This window comes from Gobio gobio (assembly GCF_949357685.1).
Source record: "Gobio gobio genome assembly, chromosome: 13".
Lineage (NCBI taxonomy): Eukaryota > Metazoa > Chordata > Actinopteri > Cypriniformes > Gobionidae > Gobio > Gobio gobio.
Window position 1 is genome coordinate 18,604,780 of NC_137106.1, and position 17,312 is coordinate 18,622,091.

The 17,312-nt window shown below is 37.4% G+C and overlaps 1 protein-coding gene across 1 annotated transcript; it reads right to left on the reverse strand.

Annotated features, from left to right (window-relative positions):
* Positions 1-157: 157 nt before the first annotated feature.
* On the reverse strand, positions 158-15,313 carry smyd2a (SET and MYND domain containing 2a). The gene is made up of 12 exons (XM_079832943.1): positions 14,939-15,313; positions 13,775-13,838; positions 9,395-9,505; positions 6,653-6,713; positions 6,132-6,256; positions 4,000-4,067; positions 3,815-3,917; positions 3,335-3,445; positions 2,590-2,713; positions 1,697-1,871; positions 1,471-1,579; positions 158-1,339 (listed from the first exon to the last, which is right to left on the reverse strand). The coding sequence occupies exons 1-12, from the start codon at positions 15,109-15,111 to the stop codon at positions 1,256-1,258; spliced, it is 1,308 nt and encodes a 435-aa protein (XP_079689069.1). The 5' UTR covers positions 15,112-15,313; the 3' UTR covers positions 158-1,255.
* Positions 15,314-17,312: the final 1,999 nt, after the last annotated feature.

The window sequence follows — 17,312 nt, forward strand, 5'->3', positions numbered from 1 at the left end:
CTTTTAAACTGTATTATTTTGATTCAGGCGGATCAGTTAGCTAGCTAGCTCTCACCCAAATGCCCAGACAGACAACCGACGACTCGGTTTTAAAGACACACCTGAAGACAAATAAACGCTTCAAATAAATTCATCTTCCTTCCTTAATATTCATTTTAAAATAAAACTCGTTTAATTATGCTTGCCTGTATAATTGGTGACATTTGAAACTGGCTTTGAGCAAACCGGAAGACTAAATGCTCCACATATGATTTGTATTTATGTGTAATGATTTCTAATCCCTTGCTGTTATACAATTCTGAATGGTTACACTTCTGTTCCTGTTTGTCTTCCTGAATGTAGTGCTCTGTAGGGAGATGAATGGCACCATACTGCTTCCAAAGGGCTCTGCCAAACACTGCTCTGGGTCATAGCAGATGGTATGAGAGCCATATATGGATTTCATCACTATGGTTACTGCCAGGGATGCAGCACAGCTTATGAAGAGACTTGTGACAAAAACAATAGCAGATGATGATGATTACAAGTCTCTGGATGTATTTAGTGATAGAACACAAATGTGTTATTTTGATGCTGGTTGCATGTCTTAATTAAATCGTTTGTATTACACTAATACAGAAAAAAAATAAAGCCAGTTTGTCATAAGGATTTTATTACTTTTGTGTTGTCACATTAAATTAATTTATTTTGCATGTGGCAGTCTGCATCTCTTTTTTTTGCCCATGCTACCTGTCAAAATAGCACAATACTTAACAAACAAGAAACGTTTAACAAACAAATAAGTAATAATGATAGTAACACTATGAAATGCACTGATTGATTGGAAGTCCAATATCTTAACAGTATCCATGATATATTTTCATCAGTGCAAAACAATAACCATGCAAACAGACAAGTAAAATAGAATCAGTGCTCTGAGTCTTTCACCTTATTGAGAATATATAAATGATCTTACATTCGTTAGCTATTGAAAACAGTAATATTGTTGCTACATGAGGGGGCAAAGTATTGTTAGAAACCTGGCATATATGATATGATTCTTAATTCTTAGCCCTTCTTCTCAGAAAACAGTACAGCACATTTGTTCAAAGTGCAGACAATACAAGCAACAAAATATCTCAGATTCAGGCCATCTATTTACAAACACAAAATTCTTTTAAATTTGGACAATTTTGACATCACTTAGTTTTAATATTCCCAGGAGAGGTATAAGACACATGCCAGCGTTTGATGCATATTCTTCCACGTGTTCCCATTATGTCTGGTCTTCTATTTCCTTCTCAATCTCAGCGATGTATGGGTGGTCCTTACCGTGGGCAATGTCCATGATTGCAAGAGCCTGTGATAAATGCAGCCACAACAATTTATAAAGCCTAAATGGGTCCAAAAATATTTAGTGTTTTTTTTCTTCTTCTAGACTTCAAAAGGACGCCCACATCTACCATTACATTATTACTGCTAACACCTTACCTTCTTTAAAGCTTTAACTCCTTGTGCCCTCTTCTCAAGTCCTAGGTACAATCTTCCAAGTTTCAGGTACATAGAAGCCACATTCAGTGAATAAGGAGGGTAGTGCACACTAGAAAGATATGTGCATTGGACACTATTAGTAAAGTGGATACACTGTGAATTCTAATTATACTTTTAAAAAAATAAAATAAGACAAAGACAGGAAATGCACTGGATCCAGCATTACCTGTAGGGCTGGATAATTTTCTCGCCATATTTCATTGCTCCATCCCAATCCTGCATATAAAGACAGACACCCATTGCCTGATACATCATATGCAGCATGTACACATTGGTTTCGGCAAAGATTGAACCCATTTTCTCCAGGCTTAGTTCACAGATTTCCAGGAGCTCACTGGGGGGTACTTAACAGTCAAGGAACTTTTAGTCAAAAACACACCTTCAGGACATATACCCTACCGTTCAAAAGTTTGGGGTCTGTTAAAAAAAAAAAAGTATCTTATGCTCAACAAGGCTGCATTTATTTGATTATGAATACAGTAAAGACGTGTTTGTGAAATATTACAATACAAAAATTTTTTTTTTCTCGGTTAATATATATAAAAAAAATTATAAAAAAAAGTAATTTAATCATGTGATGGCAAATCTGAATTTTCAGTAGCGATTACTCCAGATCAGTGTCAAAGAGTCCTTCTGAAATCATGCTAATGTTCTTTTGTGCTCAAGAAACATTTCTTATCAACTGATCAATGTTGATTTTTAAAAAATACATAATTTTGATGCATAATGCTGAATAAAAGCATGAATTTCTTAAAAGAAAAATATGACCCAGACCGTTTAAATGGTAGTGTATATATTGTCAGACAAAGTAGGTGCTTGGGTTATAAAGGTTAAGAACTATTGATCTGCCCAGTCTACATTGACTTTTTCAAGCAATTGTGATTAAAAAAAACTAAACAAAACTAAGTGTATGTTTTGTGACAATATATCCCAAAGGTAAGTATGGCTTCATCAAGTGGAGACTAAAAATATCCCTCTGCCTCTAGATTGCTCCATATTCAAAATATTGTCCAATAGCACAGACAGAACTACAACAGAGAAAAGGCCAATAAAGGATATTTTTGTAGTGCTTTGCTCTCCTGAACTCCTCGATGACATTTCTGGCATAAATGACCATCTGTGTGATTTCCTCATCGTCTGGAGGTGTGCTAAGCTTCTGACGGATCTCCATTTTGGCTTTGTCCTACATAAAAAAAAAGGTGTTATTCCACATACATCGACTTGAGTTCCATTATTGGTGTTAATTTTTATTTATACTGTTATTACATATGAAAAGGTGGGTCTCGGTCCGCTTCCATTCGAAATCTGGTGCGGTTCGACAGAAATATGAACGCAACATGGACCAAAGACATCTAAATGAACCAAAAACAGGACGTGATGTCACCAGATGCGACCCTAAAAAGGACAGAATGCTGAAGTATACCTGTTTTTTCTTGTCAAATTAGCTACGTTGGCCATTAAAGTTCGGTACAAGTTTCAGAAACGGCATATCCTTGCAGCAGATTTTCGTTTTGTTGCAACGGAATGGGAATTCCTGGCACTGCTTTGACTTAACACCTTTTATAAACTCTTCACAAGTTGGACAAAATGCAATCATATGCACACTGCATTGTTTTGGATGGTCTGTAAATTCCTTCGCAAAATCCGTTGTTTTATTTTTGTATCTTAAGGTCCTTCGGGCATAAAAAACCAGGTCTAAATATTTTCATTTTTGGTCCGGACCAAAAGAACCAAACTACAAGAGCGAACACCCCCGTAAACATATCTGAAAACCTGTTTATTACAGGGTTAAAATGACACTCACCTTTGATTTAGAGGTGCATTCTTTACAGTCACAGGTGAAGAAGTAAGAATCTTTCAAACGTTCAATTCTATCCTCTGTTGGATACAGGAGGTCAATGTAACTGTTGAAGATCTATTCCAGAGAAACAAAGAGGACCATCACACAATATACAGCAATTCAATTAGTAATGAGATGATTATGCAATACTTATAGATAATAGATGTCAGAATTCAATAGTGACTTGTCAGATAATACTGCATTTTACATGAACATTTCACATTACAATTTAATGACAATGATTATAATGCTAAATAATAAACAACAAAGGCTTCCTGAATGTGACAACGACAAATCATGTGAGGTCTGGCCAGTCAGTAAAGATAACACAATTTAGCATTACCTTAAGGTGTAATATTTTAATCACTATTTATTTGCAAACAATGCCAATTCAAGCAGCAATACGTTACCATGAAGAACAAGCAAAACGTGGCCTAGTCTCACCTCTTCTTCAGGGTTGATCTCCTGCACTGCTCTCACCTCGGCTACTGTGCCCTTATACGTCACAATCACGTTTGGACTACAGCTGTGGTTCATCAGAGCAACACTACCACACAAAGACATTCAATTACTATCAAGTACTTCCTTATACTTTGATATACAGTGGTTTTGATTTATATGAGACTTACTCTGGAAATACAGCAGAACCCAAATGAGACAGCTCCTCATCTTCAATGGTGAAGCCATTACAATTCACCTGTGATGTAAAAAAGAGGAGTTAGCATGTGGCTGAAATAGTTTGGGTGCCTGAATGTGACACTGAAAATCATGTGAGGTCTGGCCAGTCAGTAAAGATAACTAAACTTAGCATTATTAGTGAGGACGCAAGTCCGAACTAATAAGGATGCACGTCCGAACGAGCAAAAGGCCGCACGTCCGAACTACTAAGGACGCGAGTCCGAACTACTAAGGACGCGAGTCCGAACTACTAAGGAAGCGCGTCCTAGCTACTAAGGACGCAAGTCCGCACTACTAATGACGCAAGTAGGAAACTACTAAGGACCCAAGTAGGAAACTACTAAGGACCCAAGTCCGAACTACTAAGGACCCAAGTAGGAAACTACTAAGGACCCAAGTCCGAACTGCTAAGGACCCAAGTCCGAACTGCTAAGGACCCAAGTCCGAACTGCTAAGGACCCAAGTAGGAAACTACTAAGAACGCAAGTCCTAGCTACTAAGGACGCAAGTCCGAACTACTAAGGACACAAGTAGGAAACTACTAAGGACACAAGTAGGAAACTACTAAGGACACAAGTAGGAAACTACTAAGGACACAAGTAGGAAACTACTAAGGACACAAGTAGGAAACTACTAAGGACCCAAGTCCGAACTACTAAGGACCCAAGTAGGAAACTACTAAGGACCCAAGTCCGAACTACTAAGGACCCAAGTCCGAACTACTAAGGACGCAAGTCCGAACTACTAAGGACGCAAGTCCGAACTACTAAGGACGCAAGTCCGAACTACTATCGACGCAAGTCCAAACTACTAAGGACCCAAGTAGGAAACTACTAAGGACCCAAGTAGGAAACTACTAAGGACCCAAGTCTGAACTACTAAGGACCCCAATCCGAACTACTAAGGACGCAAGTCCGAACTAATAAGGACCCAAGTAGGAAACTACTAAGGACCCAAGTAGGAAACTACTAAGGACCCAAGTCTGAACTACTAAGGACCCCAGTCCGAACTACAAAGGACCCCAGTCCGAACTACAAAGGACCCCAGTCCGAACTACTAAGGACCCCAGTCCGAACTACTAAGGGCGCAAGTCCGAACTTCTAAGGACCCAAGTAGGAAACTACTAAGGACGCAAATCCGAACTACTAAGGACGCAAGTCCGAACTACTAAGGACCCAAGTAGGAAACTACTAAGGACCCAAGTCCGAGCTACTAAGGACCTAAATCCGAACTACTAAGAACCCAAGTCCGAACTACTAAGGACGCAAGTCCAAACTACTATGGACGCAAGTCCGAACTACAAAGGACTCAAGTAGGAAACTTCTAAGGACCCAAGTCCGAACTACTAAGGGCGCAAGTCCGAACTACTAAGGATACAATTCCAAACTAATAAAGACGCAAGTCCAAACTACTAAGGACTATTCACTATTCACTTTCATCGCATGATTTTTTTTCCCCATGTCTATCATTCTACTTATTGTTTACCCAAAAATTTGATTTCATATCGTTCTAAACATGACTTCTTTCTTCTGCAGAACATAACATATATTTTGAATAATGTTGGTAACTGAACATTTTGGTTACCATTGACATCGAAAACAAAATATCTTTTCATGTTCTACAGAAGAAATTAAGTCATGCAGATTTTACAGGGTGAGTAAATGGTGACACTTAGTAAGAAACGTAATTTATATTTTATAAAAATATTTTTTATTTATATTTCATAAGGTACGCATTCATATTTTATAAAGTGATTAGAATATAATCAGCTCATAATACTTCGCAGGATTCTGCTGGCAATACAAATAAAGCAACACTAAAAACTATTGGAGGTCATTTCTGTAAATATATCTTTAAATTGTCACTTTCAATTACACAAATACAAGATTATTGAGTTATTAAAATGTTGTAGTACAAATATAAGTAGTAAATACTTAAATGTATTCCTTGCTTTACTGCATTTTTTCAATGGTAAATATACATGAACATGATTAAATAGCATTCATCTGAGTTACCGGGCAGTGAAAAACATGCAGACCCAAAACTACACATACCGGTAAATGAAAATCACAGTTAACTTTACCTGACCGAAGAGTTCGGTAAGTGCTGCATTATCAGGAAAATCGATATGCCGGGAGTAAAAGTGGTGTAGTGCAGCAATGTCTGTGTCGTTCATCTCATTCTTTTCATCATCCAACTTGTCCAGATCTGACAAGCATTGTATAGAAAAGGCAATTAACATTTCATCTTCAAAAAGACTCTCAAAAAGACAGTCTTACATTGTTAAGGTTATGCCACAAATTAGATAGAACGTTAATATATAATTGAATATCAGGACAATAGCAGTAATAGCTCTCTTTTAATCTCTATTCATTAAAACGTGCAATGTCTGACTTTTTTTTTCTGGCTCCACCAGATACAATTTCAGACACAGACTAGACTTCAAGTCCTACTCTAGGCGTCATATATCTGAGACAGCCAACATGGCAGATGGTAAGGGTCATTAAACAGGTGTGGAAAGTCACCGGCCTTTTCCTGACTTTACATTTTTTAAACCTTATAAGGATATTGTTTGTCTCATTCAGAGAACAACTAGACACTTACGTGCTTCTAATTCTCTAAGAGTCAACACTTTTTCTGAAGGAGTCCTTTCTGTCTGGCTTTTCTGGAAAACGAGAAAATGTTTAAAAGTTAGATGTGACATAGCCCTCGCAAACTGTCAAACATGCAAAAACCTTGTTTCAGTGTTTGATAAGACCTCAGTTTTCTGGCCAACTGTCTAACTGGCACATGCTGTGTGACACAAAACGCCATGTGTCAGCTGAGTGAGTCACGGAGAGCTGCCGGATTCCGGAAAAACACATCAATAAAAAAAACACATGGTAGGACCATATGTGCCAGAACAGCACTGAAAATGCAACATCTAAATCTAAACTTAGTATAAAACATCAGCTGGGCACTAGATTGTACTGATTCTTAAATTATTACATTTGGTGACCTTTAGCATCAGCGTGTTCAAAAAAGGAAAACCCATCCGTGTTTTCACACCTGTAAAGGTTAATCATCTGAACAACGTAACAGGTGCCGCAGAAAGAGCTGAGTTCCTTCAGACTCCCTCTGGATGTGTATGAAACCTCATAAATGCTGCCTTCGTAGGCAACATATGGAGGTAGGAAAGCAACAAGGCACATCTAAATCCAATGTTTGTGTAACAGCTTGTCTACTGAAATCCCTCAGTCTGGTTGGATTCTGAAGATGCAGAGATGTGGTGCCTTCGCTGCCTATGATCTCACGATCAGGCGCATTAGTAAAAATCCTAACGAATTCTAAGAACTTAAAATGACCATTCAAGTTTGGTTTCAGTATGTTTTTTTTAATTAAATAAATGTATACTTTTATTCAGCAAGGACTCATTGATCTATATATATTTATATTTCATAAATATAGATATATATATTCCAAATAAAAGCTGTTCTTTTGAACTTTATATTAATCAAAGAAATCAGATTTGTTTTTTATTATTGTCTCCACAAAAATATTAAGCACTGTTTTCAACACGGATAATAAGAAGAAATATTTATTTAGCCCCAAAACATCATTTCAGAATGATTTCTGAAAGATCATGTAACAATGAAGACTGGAGTAATAATTCTGAAAATTCTGCTTTGCCATTTTAAATATATTAAAATAGACAACTATTTATCATCAAATAAATGCATAAGATGAGCATAAGAGACTTTTAAACATTACAAAATCTTACCAACCCAGAGTAAGCCATCTCTTCTCTATATCCTCTATAACCAATTTCATTTTTTTCAAGGCATTCAGAGAAAAATAATCAATGTCTTTCATGTGCAGTTGCAGCGTCTAAAGGCATTGCAAACTTAAAACTACATTCAAACTACTGAAATGGCACTAAAAAAAAACCACACACATAATTGGCAGGTGAGGAATGTGAAAGCACTAGAACTCTCTTACTCTCTGAACTGAAGTACTCATGAGTAGAGTGGATGTAGCTATAGACATTATTACAGCAGACCAGCTAGAGAGCTGCCTCCTCAACATAATTCCACAGCCAAAAAACATTTTAAGATCTAACAGGCAGGCAGTATAGTTCTAGTAGAGAATAAAATATACAGTAATTACTACTCTGCAGTAAATTCACTGTAAATATCCACTAAGGAAAAGCATGATAGTAAGCAAGATATCCTTAAGTGTAATAATAAATGCATTTAGTGCATGAAAAGTTACCAGGAAATAGGTGACTTTAGAGCACTGTTGTTATTGTTAACTAAAACTATTAAAATAATTTTAGATAATTGAAATAAAGCTGATATAAAATGAAAATAATATTTCATAAAACGATGGAATTAGAAGGAACGATGGATTAGAAATGGTGAAATAAAAAAAGTATTACATCTGAACGATGCCGCTGGTGTAAATGCTAATAAAGACACCTGTGATATACACCGGTTTCGAGGCTTTTATTATGCACTGCAGTCGGCCGTTTACTCTCTTTTTGTTGCTTATGTGGGGTAACACAGCGCTGTTTTACATGGTTAAAATAAAAATAATCAGACTAAGTACATCTGAGTGCGTTAAAAGTTGTGTTTTAACGTTACTCTTTGCGTTCGCTCTGTGGCTGGTATGAGAGACTTGTTAGATATGAGAATAGCATATTAGTAAAAACTTGTGTTGCTAAACAAAATGTAATTAATTTTAAAATACATTTTATGATGGAGAAAGCTTTTTTGATTATGCCATGTTAGCCATTTGAAAAATTGTCTCGGAGGCATGGTAAAAACATGGTACTCGTGGTAAATCAACAAAAGTGATTCAAACAATAAAACTGACTTTGTTGCACTGTCCAAACAGTTCCTTACCTGTCTAATAAAACACATAATATATTAAAGCGTCTGCTTTAAGTGATTCCATGGTTTCTACGAAAGTAAAACTGGAAATCGTGGAAAATGCGGATATGATGTCATTGACTAGCGACGCACAGACATGGTCCATATCGTGGCTGAAATTGCTGATTTCTCTGGATTTAAAAACTGTTGGAAATGTTTGGGATAATGCAAGTACACAAGTCAGCAAAATATATAACATTGTTTAGTGTTTTTTTTGGGATATTGTAATCTAAAAATCTTACATATTGCGCCTTTAAACATTCTGTAAAATATCTTCTTATTGTGGGCACCCCTCCATTTTTCAAAATATGTTATTTTATGTTCAACATAATAAAGTACGTCATACTGACAGAATTTTTATTCTTGTTTGAACTATTCCTTTAAAGCTGAAAACAAAAAGTCTTACTGGCATGCAAAAAAACCTGGTTGTCCTCACCTGTTTCAGTATTATTCTGGCGACCAGTCGTACGGTTTCTGATGGACACCAGTTCTCTCCGTATGAGCACATGGCTGAGCACTCTAGCTTGTGCATGGCCCAGTCTCCTCTCTGAAGGAAGGACAAGGCATATTCTCACACAAACTGGAAACATATAGCATATTCTCATATTTCATATTTCATCAGCAGATCATAACTCCGACAAACGACATAACACACCCAGAATGAAGGGTCACAGCTCTTCTTTTTGAGATGATATGCTTTTGATATAACCGATCGCATGTCGGCTCACTTCCGTTTGATGAGTCATGGCTTTCAAATTGAATGGAACCTCAAGGCGAATACGAGAATTCCTGAGAGATAAGACTTTGAATTAGTCTCAGCCTGCCTCACAGGCTACTGGGTGACGAATAAACTAAATCTTGTGTTCTGGTGAGCAAACAGAAACTGATCCCTAATGCATTTGAGATGGATTGTCATAGCAACAGCATGGCCAGAACGCCTTCCAGCTCAATTTAGGAATAGAGCAACGACCAAGTCCCTTAAAATAAACAGGATACGCAGATTTGCTCCTTGATCACTGACTAAATATATATTGGTTTGTTGTTCTTTTTTTTTACTTTTGCTTTCTATATTTAAATGGACAACAACGTGTAATTTCTTTGCCAGATACAACCATTTGTAGCTTCCCTTTCCGAAGTATAAACAATGAGGTGCTATCAAAACATCGTTCTGTTGCCGTCTTAGATGTCAAAATCAATTGGTGTGATTTTGGGGCGGGACTTCCTGTATGTCATACATGTGATATTTTCTTACCTTAAAAGGGATAGTTCACCCCCCCAGTACTTTTGAGCTTCCAAAAGAACCAGTGAGGATCGTTCTCGTGTTACGCAGTACGTTTGAGCTTCCAAAAGAACCAAAGAGGATCATTCTCGTGTTACGAAGCATGTTTGAGCTTCCACAAGAACCAATGAGGATCATTCTCGTGTTACGAAGCACGTTTGAGCTTCCACAAGAACCAATGAGGATCGTTCTCGTGTTACGCAGTACGTTTGAGCTTCCAAAAGAACCAGTGAGGATCGTTCTCGTGTTACGCAGTACGTTTGAGCTTCCAAAAGAACCAATGAGGATCGTTCTCGTGTTACGCAGTACGTTTGAGCTTCCAAAAGAACCAATGTGGATCGTTCTCATGTTACACAATACGTTTGAGCTTCCACAAGAACCAAAGAGGATCGTTCTCGTGTTACGCAGTACGTTTGAGCTTCCAAAAGAACCAATGTGGATCGTTCTCGTGTTACGCAATACGTTTGAGCTTCCACAAGAACCAAAGAGGATCGTTCTCGTGTTACGCAGTACGTTTGAGCTTCCAAAAGAACCAATGTGGATCGTTCTCGTGTTACGCAGTACGTTTGAGCTTCCAAAAGAACCAATGAGGATCGTTCTCGTGATACGCAGTACGTTTGAGCTTCCAAAAGAACCAAAGAGGATCGTTCTCGTGTTACGCAGTACGTTTGAGCTTCCAAAAGAACCAAAGAGGATCGTTCTCGTGTTACGCAGTACGTTTGAGCTTCCAAAAGAACCAATGAGGATCGTTCTCGTGTTATGCAGTACGTTTGAGCTTCCACAAGAACCAATGAGGTTTGTTCTCGGACATCAAGCAGGTTCGGTTGAGCTTCTGTTTATGTTTGCTGATCAACATTTATTTGAATAAAAGCCTAAATTCAGAGCAAGGCTCCACAGAGGGACAAGCCTGAATGGGAACAGCCAGCGTAAAACCGTATGATGATGGATAGGCTGATTCTAATGCCACCACTTGTAGGACGCAGAAAAACAGCAGGAACAAGACAGAAGGGCCTTGTGCTAGAGTGCAAATGGATTATTGATGATCTTTATTTTCTATGCTGAATTTTCGGCTCTCCTTGGCGCTCACCAGCAATAATCAATTACAGAGCTGTCATTCTGGCTGTGGTTTCTACAGAGCACCATCCCTGTTTCTCATCCTGGAAGAACTCATAAATGAGGAATTGAGTCTGTACTTTGTCTAATACAAAGATGATGAGATGAAATAAATATTTTAAAGCCTTTTAGAACAGTAAAAAGTCAATATATAAATTATTGAGTTGATGAGAGAAACACTACAATTCAAATGTTTGGGGCTGGTGTCAGCGCACTGAAAGGATTCTGCGATTAAGACGGTCCTTAAAATGTCCGACTCCCTGATCAGTGCCATGACTACTAAACTAGGGAGCTGATTGAGACATCCCCATGGTTTGTGTAACATTAGCAACGCATTATTAGCTGTTTGATGACATAGTCAAGCAAAAGGCTAATCATTTTAATTACGTTACGTATCCAACATTGTAGAGAGCAATACATAAAACGCATTACCATAGACCCTTTTCCCAGACTGTGATGACGCGTTTTAACGGTCATCAATATCGTAAATCCTGCAAAGTTTTTTGTATTTTCATTTTTAAATAAATGTATGTACATTTATAACACTAATACTTTTGCACTTTATTACTTTTGCATCAAATTACAAAAAACAAGTTACTGCTGCTGTGAGGTTGTTTCTAATACAGCCTATGGGAGTGATGGTAAAAATTTACTTCTTTCTCTCTTTTTTCACTGCCGTTATCAATCTCACTCTATTTCCCCCTCTTTTTGAAAGTTGTGAAATCACTATTGTGGCGTTTTTCTTTTGCTATTTGAGCAAATGGGCACACAAAAAATATATTCAATGTATTCTCTCATTCACCGCTATAAGATTTAACCCAACTATGACGACTTCCGCTCTGAGAAACCCGGAAATGTAAAAAGGGTCTATTCTGATACATCGACTTGTAGACGAGCCTATATAATTCACTCTTCCACTTCTTCTGAATCAGTTTCTGGTTCAAACATATATGGCTGAATGAATCCAGTATTTCCACTTGCCATTGTGCAGTGTTTACTTCAGTTAAGTTGACAGAGTGGATCAGGTATTCTGAGCAGGTGTGAGTGAGTGGAGGCGGGAGTTACATTCAAGCTATTTAAATTAATGCACAGTTGCTGAATAAGACTTAATTTCTTCAAAAACTTTTCAGCAGCAAGTCTGTTTTCCTTTAAATTGGTGTTCTTTGACAGTCTTTTATTGTCACACTTCTATGCATATTTCGGACCATGTCGCCCAAATCAATCATACAAACTATATTTAGGGTACGTTTCATTTACACAACAATGATGTACTAAAAACAGAATTGTTTTTCCTTCGCATTTTTCGAGTACAGACAACACCATTGTCAAAATGATCCCCGTTCACACGGATCCACGAAAACGACTAAAAACGCTGCGTTATGCATGCCAGTAGTTGGCGATGTCACTTTGTAAAGAAAAACTAGGCACCTGTGCCCTGTCTTCCGGTTTGTATTTCCACAGTATAAAGGTAAGATCTTACGGATTTATGAATTAACAGCTTGTTTTAAAATCTTCCTAGTCTAAAGACATCTGTTATGACATCCACTTTAAAGTAACATTAAAATGCTAATGATAGCGCTACAAGAACTAAATCCACTTTACTAGCTAAACACTTTTCTACAGCAATTACATAGAAATATACGGAGCTACCGCAAAAAACAGGAGTTCAAAAACACAATTCTAAAGATTTTTTTCTCTGGTGGATAAGGTCTATAGACTGAACACGTAATACGCATTCACATGATGACAAATTCGCGCTTTAATAACAATACAGACGATAACTATAGTTTTCAGGGCCCGAAAAATGTGTAAACGGCCCCTTAGATACTTTACATTTTTCTTTAAAAATATACATATATATATATGAAAATTGTCCAGCATCCACATGACCCTACATTTGATTTGAAGAATGGATGGATCAAAACTAGTCTCAGACATGCAACAAAGTGTGGTTGAGTTGTTGAGGTTCTGCACTGCTAACACAAAGGCTGCAGGTTTGATTCCAGGTAAAGTGAATGCATTAACTCTGTAGTTCATTCTGAGACTATGCTACTCTGGCTCAAACAGGAAAAGCACTTCAACTAGCGTTGCTCCAGTGGGACCATCCTCACAATTAGAGCACTGTAGTGTAAGTACTAAGCGTTGGGGAAAAAAAACTCTGATATATGCTGACAGAGCAAAATTAACTTTATGAAACAGATCATTATGGTCGTGGCTTCTGATTGGTCAAAACAGTGTTTCAGTGTTACAGTCCACAAAACTGTCTCTGTGTTCCACAGCATATAAGTGATCTGATGGGTGAGTAAATAATGACAGAATTTTCATTTTTTGGGTGAACTATTTCTGTATTATAGACAATGGAGCAAATCCACAAAGAGACTAGGATGTCATTTCCTTCCACAAAAAGCACAAACACAGACTTACCTGACACTCTACATTGCAGTAATAGGCCTGTTTACATTTTCCACACTTCGACAGCCCTTCTCTCCTGTGAATAAAATGAGAATTCACATGTCAGCATGCCACTATTTCCCTCTATGTTAAAGGTAATGAAAATTCTGTCATCAATGATGAGGATTTTCATTTTTGGTTGAACTTTAGAGAGAATGACAGACTCCAATACTGTCAGTGTATAGGAAAGTTAATTGTAACCATGGCAAAAAATATATATATTTTGTGCTCTACGGAAGAATGAAAGTATTATGGGTTTTAAAAGACATACAGTAAGGGTGAATGAATGATGACAGAATTTTATTTTTTGGGTCAACCAAGTCTAAACGATTGGAAAAGTCCTACATATATCAACAAAGAGAAGTCTGTCATTTTCACCAGAAGGTCCAGTTATGACATTTTGATGAACCATTAAATATTAAACATTTTTCACAATAATATCTATACAAAGCATTTAAGAAATAGATAAGGTGCATTTATCATGCATGCCAACTTTAACATTGCCATTATTGTTCAATGTAACAATCTCATACATTACTGCAACAATACAAAAGTAAAAAAAAAAGTTTTAATGAGAAGTTCACCATTGACAACTAGAAACTTGTACCTCAAGACGTCACAGGGTGTAATCAATCACACAAGTCCTAAATATAATAACTTATACTGTCTTAAGTTTACATATGCTTAAAATAGAAATATATTGCCATTGAATCTTGTGGATGTCTAGACCACATCACACGCATCTCCTGTAAAAATGTACGGACTAACTGCATGGGAAGAAAGATTTCACCGAACATTCAGCACCCAGTGGCCGTGTTGGAGGTGTATAAAGTGGGTCACCCTTTACAGTGCACGACCCAGCAGCATTTAAACGCAGAGAAAATAGAAAGCATGTGCCAGCCATCTTTAGGAGGGTGCAGCCTTGTAGTGAATGCAAATGACCTGCCTGTCAAATAGGTCATGACCAAAACAAAGTTGACCACGAACTATTATAAAAGTTAACAATTATAACTAAAACGCTCTTTAAGGTGTGCGTGCATGCATTGTCATATGAAACATCCGTGCACAAGTCAGGAGGATCTGGTCTCGAGCACAAAGACGCAAAGTGTCAGACGTGGACTTAAAAGGAGCGCTGACCTGGTAAAGCAGCATTCGCAGTGTCCGCCTCTCTCGTTCACTGTCAGCACGTAAGCATACGCCGGACAGGCGAACACTAGATCGCCAACTTTGAACTGCTTAGTGGCTTTGAGTCCCCGGCCTTTACCGGGGCTCAGAAATCTTTCAGTACCCTCAATTCCCTCGTTTTTCATTGCTCTTGACCTGCTGCTCGCGTGTCACACTTCCTTGCACTCGTCAGAAAGCGGTGTCTCGGTCTCAATCGGTTTTGTTAGTGACTGCGGCAAGTGTAGTGACGCCAATATCACACCACATGTTCGGCAAAAAGACTCCGAACAACGAGGGCTGCACCAGCAGACAGGAGGCTTACGGCAATGCCCCACACACCCAGCGGTCCTAAAGCCCGTCCGCGAGCGGCGTCCAACACCGACCGACCTCGATATTTGGCGTCATGGCGCCATCGCGTGGACATCAGGGGAAAGTGAACCATTGGAGATTGTGACGTAATCAAACTGCTCTCCTAAAAACATTCTCTAAAACTTTGACAATCAAAGTCACCATGAAATAAAAAAATTACATTATTATTTTTTAATGCAGTATTTATTATAAATGATTCACATCATGATGTTTTTAATACATGTGTGCTTGCAATATTTAATAAATAGAACTTCCATTCCCTCTTGCAAAATCTTTATTTGACTAAAATTATTATTTAAAATTGTATTTTTTATATTTTATGACAGTTTGTGCTGTGCTTCGGAGCTTGAATCAACAGGTGTGTTCTCGGTGTATCCGACATCAAAGTACCGCGAGAACGTTTCAAAAGCTTACTGAACAGTCTGGTTCTCTAACTGCTCTCGCGGGACTTATGAACTCATGAAGAGATTCTAAAAGTTTGAACTTATCGTGGGTACGTTTTTTAATCTAAGTTTCTACGTTTAATTTTTTAATTAATTGAACTAAGTTTTTACAGTGAAGGTTATATACGTTTATATATATATTTTTTTGCTGATATAAATATATATCCTTGCTTTATGATTTAAGTAGCTTATCCCTATATAATATAGGCCTATAAACATGGAGGGTCAGTAAATATTTCAACTTTAGATGATTCATGTGGATTTTTTTTTAAATGTAGGCTATATTTATTTAATTACAGACTCGGATCTATCATGCAGTACGGCAATGACATGCGTTTTGACATATGGTAAAGGCTTTCTAACGAATCTATCCGATCGGAGCAGGAAAAAAAGAAAGAAAACCCGCCAAGAACGTGAAGCAAAAGAGCAAGAAGAAGGTATGCATTTTTGTAATATTTTAGATTCGTATTTAGTCTTGAAAAACCATTCAATGAATTAATTAATTGAATTAATTGTCCAGATCTCCGTAGTCCACTGTTTGCGCCATGATTAAATGTAGGCTAATCTTAGGTTTATGTCAGTGTACATCAGTAATCAAAACCAAAGTCTTTGTCAAAACGTTCTTATGTGTTTTAATGTATTAATAAGTAAACACATTCCTGTTTAGTAATGCAAGTTAGAGAAAACTTATAGTCTATGTTTGTATTTGTAAATTCTATTTTGTACTAATTTAGCAATATTTTTTTTTGGTGTGTTATACTTTCAACTGCCTTTAGATAAAGCATATGTAGGCCTATGCACTGTTTACATGAATATTCTATTATAATATTATAGGGCTATTAAAGGAATAGTTCACCCAAAAATGACAATTATCCCATGATTTACTCACCCTCAAGCCATCCTAGGTGTATAAGACTTTCTTCTTTTAGACGAATACATTCAGAATTATGTATAATAAAAATATCAATGCTCTTCCAAGCTTTATAATGGTAGTGAATGGCGGAAGTCCAAAAAAGTGCATCCATCCATCATAAAAGTAGTCAATACGACTCCAGGGGGTTAATAAAGGCCTTCTGAAGTAAAGCGATGGGTTTTTGTAAGAAAAATATTAATATTTAAAATTTTATAAACAAAATTAACTAACTTCCGGCAGATGGTCTACGCAAGTCGACTTACGCCAAAAGAGTAACCCCTGACGCGATGTATGATGTAGGAGTAGGCGTAAGCTTTGACGCCTCACACGGTTCTAACAAACAGGCAACAAACTCAAGCTCCCCCAACATGACCGTTCTAATTCATGACCGGTGTTTTGTTTTGCTCTTTTCTCTACGCTTCCGCGTTCATCAATACGTCTTGTGTCAGGTCAGGGGTTACTGTCTGTCAGAAGCTAGTTATTTTAGTTTGTAAAGTTTTAAATACAGATACTTTTCTTACACAAATGCATCGCTTCGCTTCAGAAGGCCTTTATTAAAGGGATAGTTCACCCAAAAATGAAAATTAGTCTATAATGTACTCCCCCTCAAGTCATCCTAGGA